The sequence below is a fragment of the Manacus candei genome, unplaced genomic scaffold (genome assembly GCF_025592945.1).
Source record: "Manacus candei isolate 608988 ecotype Guabito, Panama unplaced genomic scaffold, ASM2559294v1 h1tg000056l, whole genome shotgun sequence".
Taxonomy (NCBI): domain Eukaryota; kingdom Metazoa; phylum Chordata; class Aves; order Passeriformes; family Pipridae; genus Manacus; species Manacus candei.
In genome coordinates, this window is record NW_026138104.1 from 7,087,280 (window position 1) to 7,112,146 (window position 24,867).

The 24,867-nt window shown below is 40.7% G+C and overlaps 1 protein-coding gene across 1 annotated transcript in view; it reads left to right on the top strand.

The window, feature by feature from the left end:
- The first annotated feature begins 2,746 nt into the window (after window positions 1-2,746).
- Window positions 2,747-24,867, top strand: part of KIAA1217 (KIAA1217 ortholog) — a 356,899-nt gene continuing 334,778 nt past the window's right edge. The window contains exons 1-2 of the mRNA XM_051802248.1: window positions 2,747-3,040; window positions 24,273-24,378. Coding sequence (XP_051658208.1) covers window positions 24,315-24,378 — 64 coding nt within the window. The 5' untranslated portion in view covers window positions 2,747-3,040; window positions 24,273-24,314. The remainder of the gene's footprint in view (window positions 3,041-24,272; window positions 24,379-24,867) is intronic.

Sequence of the window (24,867 nt, forward strand, 5' to 3'; positions counted from 1 at the left end):
AACAGATAGGGATCTTGGTCCTGTACTAAATCTGATGGACATTGCTGGGATTTTCCTACAAGAAGTAATCTTCCATGTACATTTGCCTGTACAGATCATGTGGGACCTTCAGTCCCCCCATTTGGCAAGGCTCAAGAAGTGTCCTGTGAGATTGCAGGAGACCTTGACTGCTGGTGCTGGCAAGAACAGAAATCACCCAGGACCTCTGAGAGGGTTTTGAAGCACTATCTCCACCTCAGGACCTCTATAAGGCAGTGTACAGATGGGTGTTAGCAGGGCAGCATCTTCCTTCCAGTCCCTCACAGCTTCCTTCTTCCTTTTCTGGAAAGAAATTATACAGATTTGGTCTCAACTGCACTAAGTAGCTTCATTTGAAAAGGATGAAGTAGATAATTTCAGATGTTTTGGAATGAAATGATCTGAAGCATTGCTAAATGCAAAGACTTCCCCCCCCAGTTTATTATAATGATACTCTTACTAATGATTGTATCCATTACAGAAGTTTCCTTTACAGTTACCCCAGTTAGGATTAATCACCATCTCTACTGTATGAACTTATGGCCCAAGAGGCATGGTAAGTAATGATAACAAACAAGTCCTTACTATTACTTTAAGTGAAAAATTCAAAGCTGGAAAAATTTATTTAATATTATGATAATCAACTAAACCACCATTATTGTATTTTACATAAGGGCATGCAGGGCATAAAGGTACTTACTTTTATTTCTGGTGTGTAAAGTCAAACGTCATTCAAAAATTATTCTACTTGCAAGTATCTTCAGTAGAGAGGCAATAATTTGCACTAATGCTTGGGAAACCTAACCTGAATTAATTAATTTTGCAATTTAGCAAGAAATGGGCAGATTTAGCAACAAATAGAAAACTCAGTTGAAATAGCCTGCATGAAATTGTATTGAACACCTTTTGCTGCTAGTGCTTAGAGATGTTGAGAAGAAGAAGAAGAAAACCTCAATAAACTAACGCAACATAACACCAGTCTTACTAAAAACACAGTTTGTACATTTGCTTTTCAGGACTGTGCTCAGTCCATCATTTAAAGCAATACATGGCATCACTGAAATTGTCGTATGGGCTGCTGAATCAGAGGCACTGGCTCTGCAGCCAGTGCTCTTTACAGACCTCTTGCATGGTCTTGGGCAAGTTATTTCACCTTTCTGTGCTTGTGTTTCCCCTGCCATTGCTTGCCTATCTTATCTGCGTAGTCTGGACTGTAAATCTCCAAGACAGGCATTCTCTCTCTGTGCATGGTCAGTGAAAAGCCCAACCGAGTCTCAGTTCAGCTGCAGCTCCTATGCATTACTTATTGGAAATACTGTCCCTTATCATAGATATAAATGCAGTGTATCACACTTGGCAAAACCAAAGTCCTGGTATATAAGATTGCCCTGTAAAGCATCTACTCTAAGATCTCAGAGAGATGGGCAATAAGTTATTTACTTATATGAGCAAGCATGAAGTTTGGAACAATATATATTAAAGTAAGTGTTGTTGCTGTTCTAGCTCATGTTTAAGTGCATTATACAACTTCAGAGCTGCTGTTTTTTGACCAGCACACTATACAGACAAAGCTCCATGCTTTGTGATAGAAAGGTCAAGCACAGGCTGTCCACCTTCTAGACAGAAGTTGCCAGCTCTTTCGGAACAGGAGGTGCCTAAAAGCAGAAACCAAAATTGTGTTACATTTTAAAATACCTGCAAAACAAAGGCACCATCCTTCATCAAAATAAGCTAATGCAAGCTTGTGACTTTGTAATTATGTTTTTTAAGGGCTACCTGTCTTAATTTCTCTTGCTCTTGCCTCTTAAATTTTCAGATAAGCAAAATTTACAAAGATGGCCATTGCAGGAGGTATTGTAACCTTGGGGAATTCCTACCAGTGCGGTTGTATGCCACCCAGCATCAAGAATCATTTTTGTAAGGGGGAAAAGCAAAACCATCTGAAAAAACCATTGATTTAGTATATTTCCTTCATGCACATTTTTTTTTCTGTCTTGAGAGATCCCGATTTGGTTTTTCTTTAAACATGCATGCCATTGTAGAAAGTCCATCACTTCTTATCCCCATTTTCTGTCAGCTTACATCCAAGATTAGCTTCCTATTTCTGGGCTCCCTATGCATCCAGATTTTTGCTTAAGATATCTTTCATAGCTCGATTAGAGCGTAAAAGCCCCGTTTGTCTGAACAGAACTGCTAATGTGATGTTCCCAATGAAGAAGACAGTACATCGCCTTCCTGCCGATGGATATATTCTGAGAGAAACCACTCAAGCCAGCAAACATTCATCTGTCCTTAAAAAGGAGAGAGGAAGGTTTCGGGTGTCAGGCACACGCTGGTGCCCTTCTGACAAATCTCTCCAGCTGGCTGTGGCAGGAGAGCCCTTCCCCAGTGCCGAGTCAACCGGGCCAGTGCGTGAGCTAGTTAAGATTATACCCGTGTAGGACTGGTTTGGGGGGTTTGAATCACAGAAGCGACGCGAGTAAAGTGCTCCTCTAGCTAGATGCAGCTATTAGGATGCCTAATAAATATTTATAGTCCCTCACCGGGGAGGTGATTGACAGCACGGGGGCAATCCCTACCCTGCAGCTGCAGGCAAGCAGCTTGGGCAAAGCATCCCGGGGCGGGGGTTGCGCGCAGCGGGGCCGCGTGGCTTCCGCAATTGCGGAGGGCCTCGGGACGGCCCTCCCCGCAGGGGCTGCGGGTGCCCCCGGGGCAGGACTCGCCCCGGCCCGCGGAGGGACGAGCGGGCGCTGCGCGGTGCGGCCCGGCCCGGCTCCCCCCGCGGTGCGGGGAGGGCGCTGCCGCAGTGACTGCGGTCCCGCGGAAAGCTGCGGAGCCGCCCGCCCCGCCGCAGCCGGGCTGCCTGCAGGTGAAGTGAAAGTCGTCGGGGAGAGGCAGGAGGAGGCGGCAGAGGAGGAGGAGGAGGAGGGAGCGCGCAGCCCGTCCTGCGCGCTGCAGCCGGCGGAGCCTCCGCACCGCCCCCCGGCCCTCCGCGGCGGCGGCATCCCGGCGCTCCGCCGAAGTGAGTGCTTCCCAAAGTTCGCCTTCCCGGGGGAGGGGGTCACCTTGGGGCGGCTGCGCCACGGGCAGGTGGGGCTGAGCGGGGCGGGGGTCGGCGCTGCCTCCGCCGCCGCCTCCCGGGACTGGCAGCAACTCGGGGAGGCGAAGGGTAGGGTGGGGAGCGGTGCGTGGGGTGCCCGGGGAGCGGTGCGGGTTCCCGGCGCTGGGGGACACCGGCAGCCTCGGCGGGGGCGAGCCGGGCGGCTGAGAGCTGGCCACACACGGGTGGGCTCCGGCGGCGGCCCGGGGCGGGTCGGGAGCGCCTTATCCTCCGGCCGGTCTGCCTGTCCCTTTGCCTGTGAGTCTTCCGCTTGTGAGTAAACTCCGGAATATGTCAAACTTAGAAGTTACTTATGGTAAGCATGGAGTACCACAGAAATTGCTTTCCCCTCAAAAAAACATGATGTGTGTATATTGCATGCTTTGACTGTATTCAGAAGCTTTCCACAACAGAATTACTGTACTTTTTGGAGGAAAAAAACCTAACCCAAATCCTGTAAGAATGTGCAGTTTGATTCGCAAGCTTTTCCTTTGAGCCCTGAGGAAGAAAGCGCAGCTCTCTGAACGCACAAAGTGCGGGGTCCGCAACCCTAGACCTGCTGCCCTGCTCCCAGGGACAGTGTGAAGGTGGAAGATGCTCAGTGGGGTGTTCTGCGTGTGTCTTTGCCCATGTGTGTCCCGAGGTATTATATGCTGTCAGGTGAGAGTCAACTTTTCCTGCTGCTTCTGGAGTTCAAGAAAAACTATTGTTAGCTTCAAGAATAGCAGGATTTGGCTTGTCTGTGTTTGCCGAGTTCAGCCCCTGCATACGGTACTGGCCAGCGTGGTGATGTCAGTTTCTCAGAATATTTAAATGTCGTGTATAGTGCTGCATATCTCTGCTGCTGTTTACAATCAGTCATTATTAATTTGCTTTTATTTCTTGTTCTTTCTCTGTCCTAATATCTTCAAAATACTTGTTTGAAGCCCTGCAGATGAGTATTGCGTTCTGCCCAGGGAAATCACCAGCTGATCGTTTGCGTGTCTTTGGCTGCTCAGGAAGGCTGCCTGGACAGTAGCTTTTGCTTACTGTGAAAGCATAGTTAAACTATTAGATAAAATATTGTATAATATCAAACATTAGGATCTAATTTTGTAGACTTCTGGTAACAGACTTTCTGCATGCTAGAGATGGGTATCAAAACCATATTATTTTTTTTCTTCTAACCTTGTGAACTGTGTGAAGTGAAATGCAGTGAGTATGCAGTGCACAGAATCAGCCGGGTTGGAAAGGACCTCTCAGATCATCAAGTCCAACCCTTGATCCACTACCTCCGTGGTTACATAGAATCATAGAAATCTGTATCCTTTAGCTCTCTAAGAATGACATTTTAATACAGTGACCAAGTTAGATATCTGACTAAATAGAACTCTTCCTTTTTCCTTAACTCTGTGTTTACCAAACCAAACCTAATCTCAAATTCCTTTGATAACACTCAAACTAATGCATGCAGGAATTTCTGTGTGCACAGCTGGTCTTGTATGTACAACATCCAGGGTGCAGTGCTGATAGTGCACAACTCTTTCTGTAGTCAGAAACTCGCTCTGACTTCGTACTGTATGTGCCTGGAGCTCTGACTGATGTACACAGGCCCGAAGATTTTATATAATGCCATAGTTCAGGCTTCTGGGTTTTAAAGAACCTTTATCCTCAGATCATTTCAAAATTAGAGGAAGAGGTTTAGTATTGAATATTTTTAATGCTTCTTTGTCTGGAACTGTATACTTTTTTTTCCCCTGTATGGCAGATGAATTATTCTAAAACTGTTTTGACAATTTGCTATAATTCACATTATGTTTTCTAAAGAATTCAACGTACAACAATAAAACTGCCGTAGAATAAAACTACTGTGTTTAGTTACTTTTTTTTTTAATATGCCCTCCTCCTCCCCTCCCAAATCATTGCCTTTGTATTCCTATTCATCATTGAGTTTGCTGGTTTTGTTTGTTTGTTTTTGTTTTGTGCCTTTTTTTTTTAAATAGATGTTCTGAATAGCCAACATGCTGTCTACCTACTTTCAGTGTTTGAAGTAGCAATCTCCTGTTTATTGCTTTGTGATTAAATTACTCTGCTGGTAGTCCATATATGTAACTTTTGGTTTAGGCTATAGGGACAGGTGGGAAAAGTTAGCTTGCTGGGTTTTTTCTGACATAGTCATAAGGAAGCCAATCCTGTGGTATGGCAGACTTGTTTCTTGAGAGAATAAATTTATTTCTCGTCATTGAACGTTAAAGCTTGGCAGCTCTTTATTGTGGAGTCTTGTTTAATAGGGGCTGTCCAGACATTGGGGCAAGTATGACGTCTAGGCTGCTGTTGGTAACAGTTTGGATTTTGTAAGGTTGCCCTTAATTGAACGGCTCTCTTGTGTTTGACATTTGCTGCGACCTCTTGCTGTAAGCAAAGGGAGACAGTTAATGATTTTGAAGCTTGTCTTTCACTCAGAGTTGAAAATGAGGATGTTTACTTCTAGTTCCTATTCTAACTCTCAGTCATGGTTGAATTTTTACTTTTTTTCTTCTTTTTTCTTTCTTTTATTGCATCTCTATTACACTTGGGATTTTTAGAAACATACAGAAAAATTTATGCATATACTGAGAATCTAGGTACTTAAAGGTTGCTTTATAGATGCAGAAGTCTTAAAGATAAAACTTGCTAATTTTTACAATTTTTATGTTTAGTCAGTGTTTGCAGAGGACTACTGGAAGTTAAGTTAGAAGCAGTGAAGAAAGAAATGAGAAAGTGGACTCTGAGTGACAAACACAGCACTGAGAAAAAGGACAACTCACTGGAGCAAGAAGCAGAGGACACAAAGCAAGCTGAGAGGGAGGGAACTAAAGAAATAACTGGGAAAGTGGGGTGGAACTAATGTTAGCTGGCAGGGAAAGAGGAAAAATATGGACTTTCTTTTCTATTTGACTCATCACTTATATCAAACTGTAGTAAGTGTACCGTCTCATGGAGGATGAAAGATTATTTTTACTTACCATTCCTTAGGTTGATTCTGTATTTGACACTGTTGTGGTAGGCAGAAACTGCAGCCTATAGAGAGGAGTTTTATTGCAGACCCAGCTTTGTCATCTTGTAGTAATCGACTAATTAATTTTGTACACTACCTCAGTCTTGGACTCTTCTGCTGAAGTAGTTCATGTGACTGGTTTGTCATGGTATTTGTGTGTGTTTGCACCTCAGCAATGGTACCAGAAATGGCAAATTGAGTATTCAAAGGGTGGTTGGTGGTAACTGCTTTCTCTCATAAATAGCCTGGCTGGAATGTAAATTGCTGACCTGGGGGTGAAGGCCTTTCCAGTCCATTGCAATTACTTGAGCTTTTGGTCCTCTTCCAAAACAGTGCGTTCCAGCTAGGCATTGCTGATTTTTTAATTCTGCAAAAAATAAATTGCTTTTCCTTAAACGTGTTGTGCTGTGGTGCAAAGGGACATTCCTTTGTGATACCAAACACCTCAATCCTTCTGACTGAAAAAGGTGTTGTCCTTGGTCTTGATCCAGTGAAGACATTGTTTATCTGTAAGTCCTTATAGATTTGTATTTGTAGATTTGGATTCGCTGAAGATGTCTCAGAACTTGTATATAGTTTATATATGCCAGATTGCTCCTATTTTTTTTCCCCTTCAGCACAACTGAATGATCATGTTTCTTCTTTTTTTCATCCAATGCAAACTGGAATTGGCTATATTCTTGAATGCCTCAGAATTCATTAAATAATGGAATGGTAGTTTTCCAAGCTAGCATGAAATGAAATAACTGTAAACATGTATACAAAAAAGGAAAACACTGAGATATTTGTTGCTAACATTCAGGTATACTGCCAGATCTTGGAGTAACAACATTATTTGTGCCAGGATGGCGGGTAATGCCAGGAGAGGAAACAGGTTCTGTATTAGGGACAAAATGGATTGGGACAGTGCAGTGGTTCCTCCAGAAACATCCCTTGATAGTAAATGTTGGTGGGGTTTTTTTTATTATTTTATTTTAAAAATTTATTTATTAAGAGGATGTTAAAGTTATCCGTTATTACCTCTTTTGCTTCGATGTCTTTGGATAGGAGAAGGGAAACAAAGCCTTCTGTAGTTCCCCACTGAAAACCTCTCTTGAAACCCTGACTCACTGGAGTATTCTCCAAATCACTTGATACAGTGTTTGAGTTTCTGCAATTTAATGGCAAGTCTGTAAAATCTTGTGGACTGTGTATTTTTTTTAAAACAGCTTAGCTTTTCTATTTGTTATAATATAGTTTCTTTCCTTGTGTCTCTTCCTTCCTCCTGTAGCCTTGTTACTTTAGGCCCTAAACTACCCCCTTCTAAAGTACAATTTGTAAGTGTGTGGTTATTTTTTTGTTTGTTTGTTTTTGTTTTTTTTCTCTTTTCATGCAGTATGGACTAAAACCAGTTTGTAGATCTTATGAGATGCAGTGGAAACTTAGTTTTCTATGTCCCTTCTTTGAGCATGGCAAGACATGAAATTATGCCTTTGTGGAATTTGGTAGGAGTTTGGTTGAGAGTGCCACGGGATGGTTAAGGTTGACAGGGATCTCTGGAGGTCATCTTGTTTAACCTCCCCATGCAAGCAGGCCCACCTAGAGCTGTTTGCCTAGGTGACTTCTGAGCCTCCCTGGACACTCTGTGCTCAGTCAGTATTGCTAAAAAAGATATGAGTTTCTTTAAGGTGGAATTTTAGTGGAGTCTTTAAAAACTTTGTAACTGGGGATGAGTATTTGATGAAGGATGCAACTTAAACCACATTAAAAAAACACCAGAAAAAACCCAAAAAACTTCTGGCATTTCCTTGTTGCCAAGATGGTGTATACAGCCTTGTACTGCTCAAACTTGAAAAAGGTGGCATTTTACTCTTCACTTGCCTACCTAGTGCTTCCCTTTCATTCAGTTTTCTTATGATCTTGATCCCAAAAGAGCATGAGCACAAGAAACAGTGAAATCCTCATTTCCTTTACAAAGATGGAGAAGGAAGCCCTGCTTGCACTACTGGCTAAAGACCCCTGAATTCTGAAAGAATGCAACTTAGTCATGTCAGATTAAGGAGTTCTGGACATCATACATCCCTACATATATGCATTCCTCCTGCACCTTTTCTGGTGCAGCTGATGCTGGTGGGTGCTCCATCTCTCTGTTCCTGAGTCTGGATATGCATTTCAAACACACCTTTCTCTAGCTGGAGTCCCCAGTCTGAGACAAGATTTTCTGGGAAACAAAAAAATATGTATTTATCAATTAATTTGCAGTTGGTAGTGTTTACTGCTTGACCAAAGTTGCTGCCTTTTTCTGTACTTTCCTTAGAATACTTTGAAACTATGTTGCATAAATTCAGTTTTGCTGTGCAACTCAGATAAAATGTACAGCATAATATGCAAGACTACTATAATTAGGCTTTTACTAATTGTTTTAGAAGCTGATGATATATAACCTTTTGACCTAGGAAAGTTCTTAGAAGTGAAATGTAGCAGTACTATTTTTTTTCTCATAATTGACTTACCGTTTTCTGTTTAAACCAACTTTTTTCTTGCAGTATCGCATAAAATAGAGTAATCTCTACAGGCATGTCAGAGCTCAGCATCATGTTGTTGGGTATTGAGACGCCAATGGGGAAAAGTGACATGATCTTGGAATCATGCAAAACAGAACATGGACTGTCAAGATAGTTGACTGAATATTGCTCTAGTAATGACAACTCCTACCTTGGAAACTGCATTCTGTCTGGCAAGAGTCTAAGTTTTGTAATGAGAAAATGTATTCTATCCTTTATTGATATGAATTTGTATGGAGATTACTTGGAAATGTTTGCTGGAAGAAGTTTTGTAAAATAATTTGTCTTCATTTTGAAATCCAAAAGGACAGATTATACGTATTTGTTACTCAGTGATGGAGTATGTAATTAGTACTTTGGCTGAACATGTATTATGCATTTAGTTAGCAAATACTTTCCATTGTAACGTTTGTTCTAGTAAACCGTATTTTAAGTATGGATAATCCTCTTTTAACATAATTGGAACATGGAGCATCTTCAGTTTAAAGACTGATGGGATAGTTGTAGTGTGCTACTGTAATGTCAGCGAAGAAACACTGAAGTGCGAAGGAGTCGCGTGCTATAAGCACGACTGCAAGATTTTTGTATTTCCTCCAGTCCCGTTTCTAGTGTTCTCGTATATGGTGGTATAGTCATTATAAAGATTTTAATTGGCCAAGAGCTTGCCAGCTTGTGTTTGCCAACTATGCTGAAATCCTGGCCAAACTTCTTGAAATTATGCAGTAAATTGCAGTTGGCTGAAAATGGCAGATATAAATAGATGATATGGTGCTGAATTACAATTCATTATTGAAATTCAGCTGGTATGTAATAGATAGCCATAAAAAGGCAACATTGTTCCCCTAATATAGGCCTTTAAAAGAACACAGTATTTTTTTTTGTAAAGTTAATGTTTATCACAAACTCATAAAGTCTAGTTCATAGTTTAGCAACTTTGTGAAAAAACCCAAACTTTTCTGTTCTTGAAAAGAAAGTGGTCTACTATCTAGTTGGTTTCCAGTGGGAATAGTTCATTATTTTGGGGGGGATTAGGCAAAAGTTGGATGAAAAGTGTATTTTATACATAAATGGCTTTTCAAGCATCTTGCTTCAGAAATCATATGGGAGAACAGCAGTATCTGTAGTTGATTATTATTTGTGTTGCCTTCTCCCCATAACAAAGAATATTTTGTGCCCGATTGGAACTTTGAAACTGGTAAGATACAAAGGCTTATTCATGGAATCAGATTTTACTGATCTGTATTTGGCTTCATAGTAGTGCCTTCCAGAGGCTAGAATAGCATCAAAGTCCAATTGCATGGCATGTGGTGGCATGTATAGTGAGGACTCATGGGACCTCATAATGTCTCTAGAGAGGCCTCCAGCAGACAGCAGGGACAGCTGTGGTGCCAGAACAGGTTGCTTAGGGCTTGATTCAGTCATGTTTGTGCAAACTTCATCTGTGGAGGTTTTCAAATATCTCAGGGCAACCTGTGCTGCTGCTTGACTCTTCTCCCAGTGAAAATGGCTTTATGGGTTATGGGTTTCTCCAGCCTGTATGATGTGTGCTTTTGTGTTAGATCTTGACTTTATTGTTTGCATTGCCTAACAGGACGTTTTACAATTTGATTTTAGAAGAAGAGGGTCAGTTCCCTAACTTAGATGTTTCACGTACGTACTGGGGCTGTTTCTTTTGCACACAGAGAAGTTGTGTGTCTTAGAATCCAGGCTAAAACCCACTTCTTGGGGCAGGAGGTGCAGGGAGTGAGGAAATGCCATGTGTGGGTTATGTTTGATATCCTGTCTCCATGGAGTTTAGGCAAATGGGGCAATGCCAAGTATTGGGTGTGCAAAAGTCCAAAGTCTAGCATTTGCAAAGCATTATGTGAGGCCAACACCAGGGCCTAGTTCCTGAAGCTTTGTCAGTTTGTATTGTGCAGCTAGAAAAGCCGTTGTTTAGTTGTTATCTCTGCTCCTCTGAAACTTGAGACCTGCAGTAGTTTGGGGTATTTTAGGTAAAAGACAAGCAGGTTAGTTTGAAGGACTTTCAGTAATGTTTCCAGTTACCTCACTGCCTTCAAACTAGAAGTTCTTCTGTAGTAGGTGTCATGGGAGTTGTAAATTCGTGAATTACGACTCTTCAGCCCCTAGTTAGCACTTCCAAAATCACTTGGCAGGAAAACGGGAAAGACATTAAGCAATTCCTCAGCCTAGGTAAGCTTTAAACCCACTTCTCCAGTACTCTAGCATCGTAAGTTGCTGAGGTCTGTTCATGTGTCTTCTGTTGAACTCTGCAGCTGAATGAACTAACTTCAATATCCTTGTGGGCAGGAAAACATAAAACTATTTCCTTTCTTTTAGAGTAATGGCAATGCTGAGGAAAATGGACCGATGAGTGCTACTGCCACTGAGCTAGAGTCTTCTGTCTGCAGATGTGGTCTCTCAAGCTTTATCTGTGTTACTGTGAAGTGTCTAACTGCTGCTGTATTCACTAACAGTATTAATGATGGATACATCAGCTGTCAGCATGCTAATAAGCATCATTAACTATCCTCAAAGCCACTAAATGACACAGCTGTTGAAAAGGCAGGAGTTGCAGGCATCCGCGTGTCCGAGCTCCTCTTCCAGCTCTAATGGATGGAGCTCACTGAGGGAAAACCTGAGGGCAAAAGCTTGAAGGCAGATGAGTCTGTGTGAGAGATTCTTCCTTTTGATGCTTGCTTTAATGTTAACAGAGCACCAGGTCGCACTGGAATTGCTTGACTGGAGTTGTATTATTTTGGTGTCTAACAACCTGTGACCCTTTATTAGTTTCTGGTGTTATTATTGTAATTGCAATATGACATCTAAAAGTTTTCAAATGATGCAGTGAGGTCAGTGTGCCTTCCTTGGTTATTTGTAGGTGCAGATTTACTGGTAGCTAAACCTTTTTATTTTTCACTGTTCTCAGGGTGCCATCTTTTTTATGCTAAAGGTTACAAATTTTCTTTGTAAACTAAGTATCTCTGTGGGTAGATAGTAATATCCCATTACTGTACTTTTGTAATTTCATAATGCAAGTCTTGTAACCAATTCTTTTATGGGGTTCTCTTTATGGCCTTTGCCACAGAGCTTGGTCTCTGGATTTCCCAATAAAGACCAAACCTCTGAATGCTTTATATCCTTGACAATAAATCAGACCATTCACAAGCATCCAACACAGAAATTAACGGTCTTCAATTTTTTTTTACCTGTGAAGGATAAAATCTCGCTCGCGTTTGCAGGAGGACTGCAAGGAGAAACGGGGCACTTCTGCTGGGAGGGTGAGGTTAAATGGAAGTTGGGGAGGCAGATCTGCGGCACAAGGAGGAGGCGTTCAGTATCCGCTGCCCTTTGGGATTCTTGGGGGAAGTCAGAGGAGGGATGGGAGCGGCGGGCGCTGCCGAAGCGATCCGCGGCCACAGGAGGGAGCGCGGCGGCTCCGCGCCGGGCGCGGGGGCTGCTCTGCCCGGCTGCGCCCCCCGGCCCCGGCAGAGCGCACAGGGCAGGGCTTGTCCTTTGCGGGACATCTGCTCAGCCCTTCTTTTCGCAGGGCCTCGCTTGCCGGGGCTGGGGCATCAATGCTATTTTATGTGTCCAGCGGAGTTTTAAAGGTTGCGTGGGGCGCTGGGTGCAGGGTGAGAACAAGAGTCCCTTTCTTCCTCGGGCTGCCGGCCTCTGGAGCTGCTGGAAACTTCCAGTGAATGATAAAGTTATACTTTTCCTTAATCGTTTTATTTTCGTGGTTGACATTTTAAAAATTCTGAACAAATATCTGCAAAGGGCATCAAATAAGCTGAAAATTATTAAGATTCAAAGATCTTAACTTCAAAGATGAAGTTCAGTGATATAAATATTTAAACCACAAATTCTTCGGTATATTAAGCTAGTCAGCGCAAATCTATCTGGGGTTATGTTGCCCACTCTGCTCAAAGGAACCATCATTTAGCCATACAACACTGTTGGACACAGCTGTTATAACAATGGCATTTCTCTATTTGTGATTCCATACTAAACTGAATTTTAAGGATACTTGCTTTTCTCACCATCTTCACATTCTATCACTACAAGGACTTCATTTCTCAAATGCTCAAAGCAACCAAAACACACTGTGACCAAAGAATATCAATAACAGCATATCAGATGTTTCAATACATTGCTATTGTTTCTAAATAAAAGTTCACCAGAACCATACGAGGTAATCAAGCGCTCCAACCAGTCATGGTAGTTCCTTAGGTGCAATGCACATTTGAATTCAGAGACACAGAGAAGTCCACCTGACTCCTCATTTTACTGATGTCTCAGAACAATATTTCTAATCCCTTTCAGATTTGCCCAATTTTTTTTTCTGATGGGGTCTTTTTTGCCTCCCCTTACATTTGCTCTAGAACAAGAAATGGAATGGAAGTGAAAAATATAGGCACTTTTTCCTTTTGAGTCTATACCATGATATTTGACATGAAGCATAAAAGCGTAGAGGTATTCAGACAGACTGTCACCACATTGCAGCTATCTCTCAGATTCAGTATTTTTTTTTATAGACCTGGATGTAGAGTCTACGTTTGTGAGACTTGACACGTCCTAGCAACTCCTAGCATGATGTCTAGGATCTTGAACCCACAAACTATCTTCACACCTCTTTCCCTTTACTCATTTTAGAAAGATATGGACATTAAACATACTATCCTCTTCTGAAATAAACCAACCCAGATGTACAAACAAATTAGTAATGTAGTAGAAAAATCACTAAGCCATAAATCCTAAAACCTCGAGGCTAGTTGTTCTGTAGTTGTATATCATATGCAACATTTAAGTATAACAATTTAGCTGTTCATTGTAACCAGGCAGAACTGAAATACTGTGCTTATATCAGTTCATGAAATGTCAGGTACTAAATTGGAACTGATTAAATGTGTGATTAATTTAGTTGATGCATTCCTTTTGAACAACTGCAAACTAACGTGTGTAATAATAAAGTTGCGTTTTTGCACTCCAGTAAGTATAAGCAGAACTCTTTATTTGTCACCCGCTCCCCCCGATTTTGCTTTATCCAGCTGAATAGCTGTAAAACTGTGAGACTTTCTGTAATGTGGAAGCAACAGGAAAAATATTTGTAGTCTCTTAAATAGTGGTTTTTGCTGAAAAAAATGTCATTTAGTTAAACCACAATTTTCTTCCATGCTTAAATATTAAATGACAGTAAACTTGTTGGTTGTTGAGAATTGTTGATACAACAATTCTGGGCTTGGTGATTGGCCAGTTTATTTATTTATTTATTGTCTACTGGAACTTTTTTATTACCCTGGTACAAAGGATAATTCTCATAAGACAGTGACTAATGGAACAGATGCTTTATAGATGCTTTTAGTTTTGAATTTCGGAACTAATACTAGCAGTTTTCAGGAATAGAATTAACACTTAGCTTCTTTCTGTAATAATGCTTAGCAGTGTTTTGTAGCTTATAGAAGGTACACTGCTGGACAAGCAGTGCTGAGTGCTTGTGTGCAGGATGGACTGCACACATCTGCTTGTGCAGCTCTTTCAGCAGAAGAATCAGTAAGTTTTGATAGTAGCACTACAGAGTGATTTGAAAATAATAAGCTGGAGAATTCAATAGCTTCTATTAACTATAAGAGTTTTTGTTTTCTTGTGCGTAGGGGAACATGACCTACTCATGTGACCATTAACTGATACAGTCATTCAAGTCGGTGTGTGAAGTGGGGAAGGAAGGTTGGAGAGGTAAGTGACAAGTCTGTAGCTAACTGTCAGAATTTGGAAGACATTACAATAGAAGTATTCTCCTAAAGTTACTGTTCCTACAGTTTGCTGCTATCAGAGAACAGATGTAGGCTAATGAATATAAAAGTGTGGCCTGCCTTAAGTTTTACATAAGGTAGCAGTTCCACCCCTGATTCTTCTGTTGCTGTCCCCCTCCAGTTCTGTTGGGGTTTTAGCTCTGTAGTACAGAAAGGAACATTTTATCCACATTTTGTCATTAAATGGTTGGCTTAGGTTCCCACTTGTCTCCTGAGATACATGTGCGAGTATATTTGGAGAACTCGCTTAATAGTTTCATAATCTGTTTTTATGAACAACTTGCATCTTTATTTCTTTGAGAAATACCTTCCTGGTGCAGTATATATCAGACAGGTTTGTCTGTGGGTGAGTATGCACCTCCTTAGTTGCACGTACGTTTTTCTGCAGTCTAAGGAAGGCTTGGTGTGCATTGGCGGTGCTGCTTTTAGAAAGAACAAAGGGCCTGGAGATGTAGAGCCTGAGATGGAACTGTATCACCTTGTGCTTGATGAAAGCTTACTTTGAACAACTGCTGTCCATAACACATGCTTTTGCTATATCACTGAGGTTAACTAAAAAGGATACTTTTTTATAATCTTCTTTTTCACTTTCTCCTTTTTTTTTCTTTCTTTTTTTTCCCCCCCAATTTCCATCACGAGCATGTTCAAAGTAGTTGTTGTTGGTATTAAACATGACAGAAAGCTGAGCAGGCAATCTGGGACTCATGTGCCATGCTCTGAGATGCCTTGTGACTGTATGAAATGTGAATGAAACATCCAGGCTCTCTGAATACTTTCAGAGGTTTTGGTTGTTTGGGGTTTTTTTTGCATTGATACAGTTTTACTTCCTCATCTGGCATCTTATGATATCAGAGAGAGAAGCTGGTGATGTACAAGAGTCTTGAGCTCCATCACTTACACACAACACATCTGTTTCATACACCTGATCAGTCAGTTTATTAGAAATGGTGTTAAGAGATGTCAGGCTTTCAGAATAGATTTCTTTTAACTGTACCATAGAGTACTGTGTGTTAAATATTACTTCATGTTTGTTTTTAAAAATTATGTTTATCATCAAACACAACTACTACATAGTAGTTGAATAGTAAGTACAAACCAAAATGGTGGCAGGAAGCATAAATATTCTCACATTTGGGAATGATGAAAGAAAATACCTTTTAATAACAATATCTTACTAAAATGAGTAAAGGTGGGGTGTGAAGATGGTTTGTGGGCTCAAGATGCTAGACATCATGCTAGGAGTTACTAGGACGTCAAATATCACAAACATAGCCTCTACATCCAGGTTTATAATAAAATACTGATTCTGAGAGATGTCTGCAGTGTAGTGACTGTCTGAATACCTCTATGCTTTAATTCTTCATGTCAAATATCGTGGTATAGCCTCAAAAGGAAAAAGTGCCTATATTTTTACATTTCTGCTGTTGCCGTTCTTGTTCTAAAGCAAGTGCAAGAGATGGCAAAAATAAACTGAGGGTCAGGTGGACTTCTGTGTATCTCTGATTTCAAATGTGCATTGCACCTAAGGAACTACCATGACTTGCTGGAGTGCCTGATTACGTCGTATGGTTCTGGTGAACTTTGATTTAGAAACAGTAGCAGTGTTTTAAAGCAGCAGCAGTGTTTTAAAGCAGTTGAGAAGTAACTGTTATTGATATTCTTTGGCCATAGCGTGTTTTGGTTGCTTTGAGTATTTGAGAAATGAAGTCCTTGTAGTGATAGAATGTGAAGATGGTGAGAAAAGCAAGTATCCTTAAAATTCAGTTTAGTATGTAATCACAAATAGAGAAATGCCATTGTTATAATAACTGTGTCCAACAGTGTTGTATGGCTAAATGAGGCTGTTTGAATTTCTTAATTGAATTTTCATACCTAATGTTATTTGGATTCTTTCCAAACATAAGCTTAGTTCATTTTCCTGCATGTTATAAGATTAAACCATGGCAACATTAGGGTTTTTTTTCTTTCCCTTTGATTCTTAAGGTATTGTGAACAGCTTGATTCTGCCCCTTCCCTTTCTATTTTGTGTTGTTTATGAGAGAAATGTGCATCTTTAAATTCCATTCCTTATATGTGGTAAAACCTTTTAAATATGTTGCTGAAGTGTTTAGCTGTTTAGCAGAGTGGTACCCTGTTATATTCACATATGTGCAGTTCTGTCATTCCTTAGTTGCTCTGTCTTGTCCGCTGTGGCATTTTAGTAGTCTTTTTTTGAGTTCTTGGATTTTTGTCTGGAGTTTACAACTGCATAGGATGGACTTGGCAGTAAGTCATTCCTGGTGTGTTTCTTGAAGTGACAATTACTAAGTAATGTTTTCTCTTTCTGAGATGTGTAGATTTGGATGCAAACAAGAAATAGGATTTATACTGTCTGTCTGCATTTATAAAAATACTCTTTAGCTGTGAACGAGGATGACTGAAGCACAGCCAGGAAAACTTTATTTGATATTTGGGTGAATGCCATAAATAGAAGTCAGCTAACACATGCCTTTGTCTGTTGTTAAAATTCAACTTTAAATGGATTAATTTCTCAACCCTACCCTGCTGTGCAGAATCCTGAATATTAATAGCTTTTCCAAAGGTTAGTGGAACGCTGCAGTAACTGGCTTTTGTTCAGCTGTGAATTGCTTGCAAAACTACCTTTTAATAGTAGCATTTTTAGTACTAAGAGTTATACTTTAAAAAATGCAAGAAACAACTTTTAGTTCTCATTTTTATTTTAAAATACAACAAATAATGATATCACAGTTGGAATAAAATTTTAATGACTGTAGGGGTTAATTATATATTACTGATCATCTTTCTTTGAAATAGAAGTGGCTGTCTTTCAGCAAATTCTTCTATCTTCACTAACATACTGTAGTGTGCATTTCAATGTTGGAGTAGCAGCATTTGCAGGTAAGATTTGGATTTTACATTGTCCAGAGCTGCATCATCAACATGGAGTGCTCAGATCCTCTGCTGAGTGTTCAGAGTGGAGCTGTGCCAACATAAACTTTTTAATCATAAAGTTTTCTAGTGCAGGTAGAACTGTGACATCTGCCTTTCCCTGTGTGCTCATGAATTGTGTTGATTTAGGGTTTGCTTCTTTTGTCTAAAGCCAGAGGAAACTGTAAGGAAGATTTTCTGTTTGGCTGTGTAAAACATCCTTGTGTACGCTGCAGTTTCTTTGAAAACCTGCCACTGTTGCTATAGCATCAATATAGCTCTGTCAGTATTGATGATAACAGGAGCACCGGTGGGAAGACTTCCTTCCAGTCTTTGACTGCTTTACAGATACTCTGAATATACTGTGGCAGATAGAGGGAGGGAATAGCACTCTATAGTTTGTTTCCACTGTCCTTTCTTTAGGGGTACCACTCAAATGAAAGCACTTGAGGAATATTAGGAAGCATACCAAGTGTCTTGCTGACTTAATTTCATTTGAGAGCTGTGTAAAAAATAGTCGTCCAGATAGTGCTGGAAAACTCATTCCAAATACATCAATGTCAACAGGAACAGAAGGAAGTAGTCTTTGTGTATTTATAAATTAATCACATTATTTTGAGATGTACTTGAAGACATTAAATAAAAGCATTGTTTTAGTCAGTCTTACCTAGTGGATTGAGCACTAGATAAGACAAATTTGTGTCCTGCTGAATGATGGCTGGCTGAGAAGCCTTGTGAGTTATGTTCTTTCTATGTCTCAGTTTCTGCATCTGCAAATATAGGAATAGTCAGACTGACAACTTTGTAGAAAGTTTTAAAGCATCTGCATCAATAGTGTACAGTGCCCTTTTGCTCACTTTCACTAAGTGTAGGTTTTCTTCTTGCTCTTTGGGTTTTGCCATGCAGGTATGGTTAAATCTTTATGGTCATCTGACTTGGCAGAGTAAGGTTTATAGTTGGACTTAATGACCATAAAGGTCTTTTCCAACCTAAATGATTCTATGATTCTGTCCTGAATAATTCTAAAGAATAGCAGACTGAAAACATATGAATTGATAATAGCTTTATGACTTATCTGATTGCTGAAAACAGTTCTTTTCTTTCCTAAATTACTGATCTCAAGGTACCACAGCTAAATGCAGATGTTCCTGTGCACTGTAGCTAATGTACCACTTGTGTGTGTATGTGACTTATCTGCCTGGGGTGGTGGGCCCCTTGGCCTTCATCTGAAATGATGTCAAGGGTGCAGAGGTGTGTAAGGCACAACATTTGGATGCTTTCATATATCCAAAACGGAAGCTGTTCTGCTCTACTCTTCCATTTGGAGAGATTAATTTCAAGCGAAAAATATGTTAAGAGCTACTTCTGTTTACAAAAGTGCACATCACTGCTGAAGAGGCTTGGAAGGATTTCAGATCTGCTTGTGCTTTTGCACTAAATGGATGATTTCTGGTGTTTTTATTCTGCTACCCTTGCTACTATGTCTGTTTCTGCATTTTCCCATCATGTGGGCTATTTATCCCATCCTCGAGCCATTGCCTTCCTGCATGGCTGGCTTAAGGTGTGTTCTGCGTTTTGTTCTGTGTCTGCAGGCATCATCTCTGCTTGGTCCATGGATAGGAAGGGGAAATGGGCTCTTTCCATCTTACGTTGTGCTATACAGTTCAATTAGCTACATTTTATTTATAGCTCAGTGTGGCATAACTTCCCCCTCAGCAGAACCCTCTTCTCTCAGGGCAGTTCTCGAACCTGCCTCTTGTCTGTGTGGTGACAAACATTTGTGTCATTTGCTGCCTGCGTGAATTCTTGTGCTTCAGGAAAGGGGAAGCAAAGAGGGGAAAACACACTTTTAAAAAATCTTGTTTTCTTTTACCCTGCTTAGTGTAGTGGTGGAGAGGAATCTTCTCCAGGTCCCATATGTTAAAAATGCAGCAGGGCACAAATGAAACTCCTGTTCCAGTGCTGGGAAAAGCATGACTGAGGCACATGGGAGCTTGGTGAGCACCCTGACCCTGCACCTTGTTGCAGGGAATCTGCCAGCTTCTCTGCCTGGTCACCATGGTCAAACTCTTGTACCTTCCAGGGCTTTCCATGAGGGATGGTGTGTTCCCTTCTTGGAGACTTAATCTGAGTCTTAAAGATACATGCGAAATAGCAGGGCAAGAGAGTGAAAAGCAAAATGTGTGAAAGGATTTCTTGAAAGGATTTCTGAGTCTTGAAAGACCTGGGCAGCTCAGGTTTTCTGAGATGTACAAAGAAGCTTTAACATTTAGAATTTAATTTTATTTGTTAATCTCTTTATTTATCATTAAATTACTCTTCAGTGTTTCTAATTTACGTTGTTCATCTTCTTTCTTTGCTTTTTACATCCATTTCTTATGGATTAACAGTATTACTCATTCAAAGGGTGTAGCTATGAAACATAATGAACATATATTTTGACAGTTCAGAACCCTTTTTTAAATTATTTTTAGGAAATAGGTTAAGCAATCAATATATGATAGTGAGACACTAAGAAAGAATTAAACAACCCCTCTCTCCTTGGTTTGGTCTACATTAATTCTCTCGTGTTGCTTGCCATAGCTCTCATCTGCTGTCTCCAACACCTTCCCATCCCAAAGTTAACTGTTTCTTCCTTCTTGTGGGTAGTGGAGATCCTGGTGAGGTCATCTGGGGAGCAAGATCCCTAAAGTCAGTTTGTGGAAGGCTGCTTAAGCTGCTGACACTGGAGATTGAAAGGTCCTGTGTCTGTCCCATGCTGGAGAGTGAATAGGTGGTGCAGTTCTTGGTTTTCAACTTTTCTGCTTTAAAGTTGAAACGGAGTTCATGTTTATACTTTTGAATGTTTCATATTTTAAAATAAGAGTAATTATCTGTAGTGGCACAGTAAATAAACTGCTTTTTTCCATCTTCAGAAACACTTTTCCCCTGGAGAATTCAGCAGCAACAGTATAAGGCAGTTGCTGTGCTCAGAGTATGTGATTTCTTTCCTGGCCCTGGACTTTTATCTTTTTGAAGAATATTTTATGATTCAGAACACTTGGTCACATCTGGTACTTCTCAAAAATGGTTGCTTTTCCAAGAATAGCATGCAAACATGAAATCAGAATCACAAGCAGATGTTTGCTAATATGGCCGTAGATAACCTTTCAGCTCATGTTTAATAAATAACCATCTGTAAAGAATGCATATTAATAGAGAACAGAGATAATTTCTGTCAGTGTTAATATGTTAACTTTACTATATTGCTGATATTGTACTTATTACTACAAAATAGCACTATTTATTGTATAAAATTGTCAGCTGCTGTTTACAGAAAAGTGACATTTTTGTCATTGCTCTTTTCAACCTGAAAATGTTTGCTTTTATTTAAAGAACACAGGATGACTACCTGGGTCAACAACATTGCTAATTATGGCTTATTTTTTCATCCATCGATAAATTATTTGTCGGAGAGCCGTGGAATGTAGGGAATTTCTGGCTTTTTCTTTGCCTTTGCATTTTCAGTGAACTTGGTGCAGCTCTTGCAATTGGGCTAGTAAAAGTGGGATATTTGCTCCCTTTACTGCTGCCCTCGAAGAAGCATATTTAGGCTTATTAAAAAAAATGTCTGTTTCATAAGGCAGACTGGTAGTCTTTTGTTCCCTTCTTACATTATTCTTCTTTTAACTTATATTTAGTTTGGGATAGTTCAGTGTACAAATGAAGCTGACAATAGTTTTCCTTCTCTGAAAAGTCTTCCTGTTACTGCTGGAGGAGGAGACAAAGGTGTAGGCTATGGTGCCCACTGCCCCTACCCTTTTAGAATGGTCTTCGTCACAGTGGGCCCCTAATTGGTGGCAAAATGTATTCAGATGCCATCATAGGGAAGGCATGACATGGGACAATGTCAGAAGTGTCCCTTAAGCAGCAAGAGCTGTGGTGTCTGGATGCTCTAAGCATGAGGCAATTGCCATCTGCTTTCTGCTGAGGTATCTAGTATGTCACGTCTTCAGTGCAGCTCTTGGTGTTTTGGGAGTTAAGAATGGGCGTGACTACTTGTACATCTGAAAAGTAAGTGTTGGGAGAGGCAGGTTTAGGAGGCATGCAGGTTACCAAATCTGCTTACCCAAAGGATGAACTTGGTAAGGGAGAGGGGTGAAGTACATTGGGGTGGTGCTGGATGGGCTGTTCCACCAGCAGGACCCTTCAAACCCCCTCCTCTGGCTCCAGAGAGCTGGGCTTCCTGGTGGAGCTGGACAGCAGAGCAGGACCAGTCAGCAACTGGGCAGGTGGAGAGGGGTGAGATGGGTTAAGTGCCAAAATAGGTTCATGTGAGTAAACCCATAGGTATATGTTTGGGGCTTTTTTTGGTGTATTTATTTATTTATTTTAAGTTTAGGAACTTTGAAGCATCTCACTTGATGCTAATACTGACATTCCTTAGAAATAGAGATGCACATGAGCATAGCAAGTACATTGCAGCATCCAAATTTGCAGATGATGTGAAAGAACTGTTTGGGAAAGATAGCACAGCACTGAGAATTCATTAGAGCATTGCTTGCATTATAGTTGAAATACCTTCAAAGAGAAACTAACAATTGAAAAAAGTTCAGAAGCAGAAGAGCCTTGCAGGCATTAGGGAAGGGTTGGGTAGAAGCTTATGTCTTAACAAAATATCCCCAGCTAGAATATTATTTTATATCTCTGCTCTCTAGTTCTCTCCCTTGATTATTTACAAATGGAAAAAAAAAATTACAATTATACCTGATTAGATATTTTTAGTTCTCAACAAAGCATGTTTATGTTCTGTATGCAGTTATTACAGAGTTGCTGGGCACAATTTGTGTTCAAGCAATTTAGTCTCTTCTGTTTTGTATGGAGAACGAACTATGTTCTCCAACTATAACACTCTTTAGAAAAAGGATATTCTATATTTTATATTATTTTTAACCAGTAATTATTTTCCAATTTTATAGTGAAAAGTCACCTAATTTAATCAAGTATAGCCTGTACAAAAGATTTTGATTATGCAAGTTGTGATTGTGTAGACTACATTCAGGTTTAAATAAGCAGCGTTGCCATTCTCAGTTCAGAAGACATAAATCCAGCAACTATCTCTGACTCCTTTTCCTTCTCCTGACTCACTTATTTGTACATATTCGAGTATGTTGGCCCTTTCAATCCTAAATGTGAATCTGTGGTTCTTGTTAATGGATTGTCTGGGCTTGTTCTGAAAAATGCCACTTGTGCATCTCGGCATTGATGTTGGAGGCAATACCAAAGCATCTTGTCAGTGCCATATTCTTTTACTGGGAAACTGAAGCAAGGAGAGGCAGAGGCATTGGGATTCTGCCTTTTGTTTTCTCTTAAGATGGTTTGAGGTTCACTAATGGGGCCAGCCATTTTCAGATGTGACCAGTAGTTTCCTGTTATGCAGTGCTCTTTAAACTAGATTTGTTTTGAAGTTTTGACAGAGCATAGGCTGTGTTTATCAGCCTACAAGACTTTGTGAATATGGAATGTTGTCCTTAAGTTTGGGAAATGTCACTTAAACACCGTCAAATGCAAGTTAAAGGGCAAATTGTATAATTATATCTCAGCCTTTTGGTAGATTCCTGTTGTTTGGTGTACTTTTGATAATGCTCATTATTTCAAGGTGTTATCACCTTGAACCTGGATCACGTTAGTTGCATTGTTAATCTTTAAACTCATACTGTTCTTCTTGAGTGATGGAAATAATGTTATTTTTCTTTTTAACTTTTTTGCTTCTAAGATATAATGTTTTATTTGAAATCACTAGAAGTAACTTAAAATGGATGAAGCTTGGAAAGGGGTATCAGTGAAATAAGGCTGAAATACAATATTACAAATGCTGGGAGCTCACAATTTCTTCAGGCGTGTGTCAGCTCTGCCTTGTGATGAAACACTGAAGGGTAGCTGATGCTTAAAGAGTTGAATCATCTGTTGCTAACAACTTGTGGCAGTGTAGTAGAGAGAAGATCGGGCAGGTGCAAGAAGTATGACACTGATTATGTGGATGATTCTGACTACATTTATTGCTAATACGGTATCTAAATATTGCCATGTACTACATGATATAAGCAGGTTCAGCTAGAAACAGGCAGGTTTGCAGTCTTTGGCCTTGCAGAATGCACAATTGCAAGGCAACAAAGCTCCTATGTAGCTACTTTCAGATTTTATCTCTGCACGTGACCGGATCTTGGTGCTTTTACTCACCTGTCCAAAAGTGACTGTTCCCCATCTTCGGATTGGAAGTACCCTGCAGGTGTGTCTGCCTGGGGAAGGTGTTTGGGGGATTCACCCAGAAGCTTCTTGCAACCTTGAGACACCAGTTGGCCTAGACTCCAGCATTTTGCACCCTTTTGCAGCCTGGTGTGTCCCAAAGTCAATCACAGTCATCACAGCTTCCCTGTTTCTGGAATGCATTCATTATGTGAGACACTTCCTCCTGCAATTCCCACCTCAAATTCTTATCTTAGGACAAATCACATTGCCAAATAGAGACAATTGCAGGGAAGAGGAGATGTGTGTGTGGAGAGTATGCTACTGGAAGCCCTGACTGTCTTTTGTTGCTGTCACCCAGCTGCTGCAGGGCACCACTGCTGGGTTAAAAATGCTTGGTTTTGAGATCATTGCAATATTTTCTGATGTGAATAGCTGTTAAATTGCTAATACTTCCTGCTTTAATTGCGTTTTACCAAACAATGTTTTGGTTGGTCAGCCTCGATGATGTGTTGTTCGCAGGGTTTTCAGCTGTGGCAGTGCTGCAGCTGTCTGTGGGAAGCTGTCAGTACTGGTTTCCAAAGGGGCATCGGCACATTCACTCTTGACTCCCTTTTCCCCTGTTTTAGGTTTCCCGAAGCTGCTGCTCGTTCATGCTGTGATGCCCCGGCATGCCTCATGGCAGAGCTGCCCGGCCGCCCCGCTGGAGCGTGGCTCTCCCCTGTAGGGAGCTGGGTAAGTGTGAAACCTCATCCTCGGTGCTGGAAATGCTGCCTGCCCACATCTCCTGTCTTCACAAACCTGGTGACGTGGGCTGCTTTCATCAGCCTCTTTTTGTATGTCTTAGCACACTCTCCTGCCTTCAAATACATTGGAAGATGATCTTCTGGGAAGTGCTGGATGCATGTGTGTCTTATTTCTGACATGCTTGGAGACAGATTCCTCTGGAGAGATGATTATGTGCTAAATGGGTAGGGAGGATATAAAAGCGGAATTGGAGATGTTCACTGAGATTTGAGCTGTTCCTTCATTGTATCTTTTTTTATATATATACAGAAGATAAGCATTGGGGTGAGGAAGGTAGGGCTACCTGTTATGGGTAAAGTTGTATCATTTTCCTCACAGAAAACTAAGGTGTGGTGGGTAGCTGGGACCTCCTGTTTGACCCTCTAAGAAAGGCATTTGTCTGTGTTCAGTCCCTGAATTGGACTTGGGCCTTTCTTT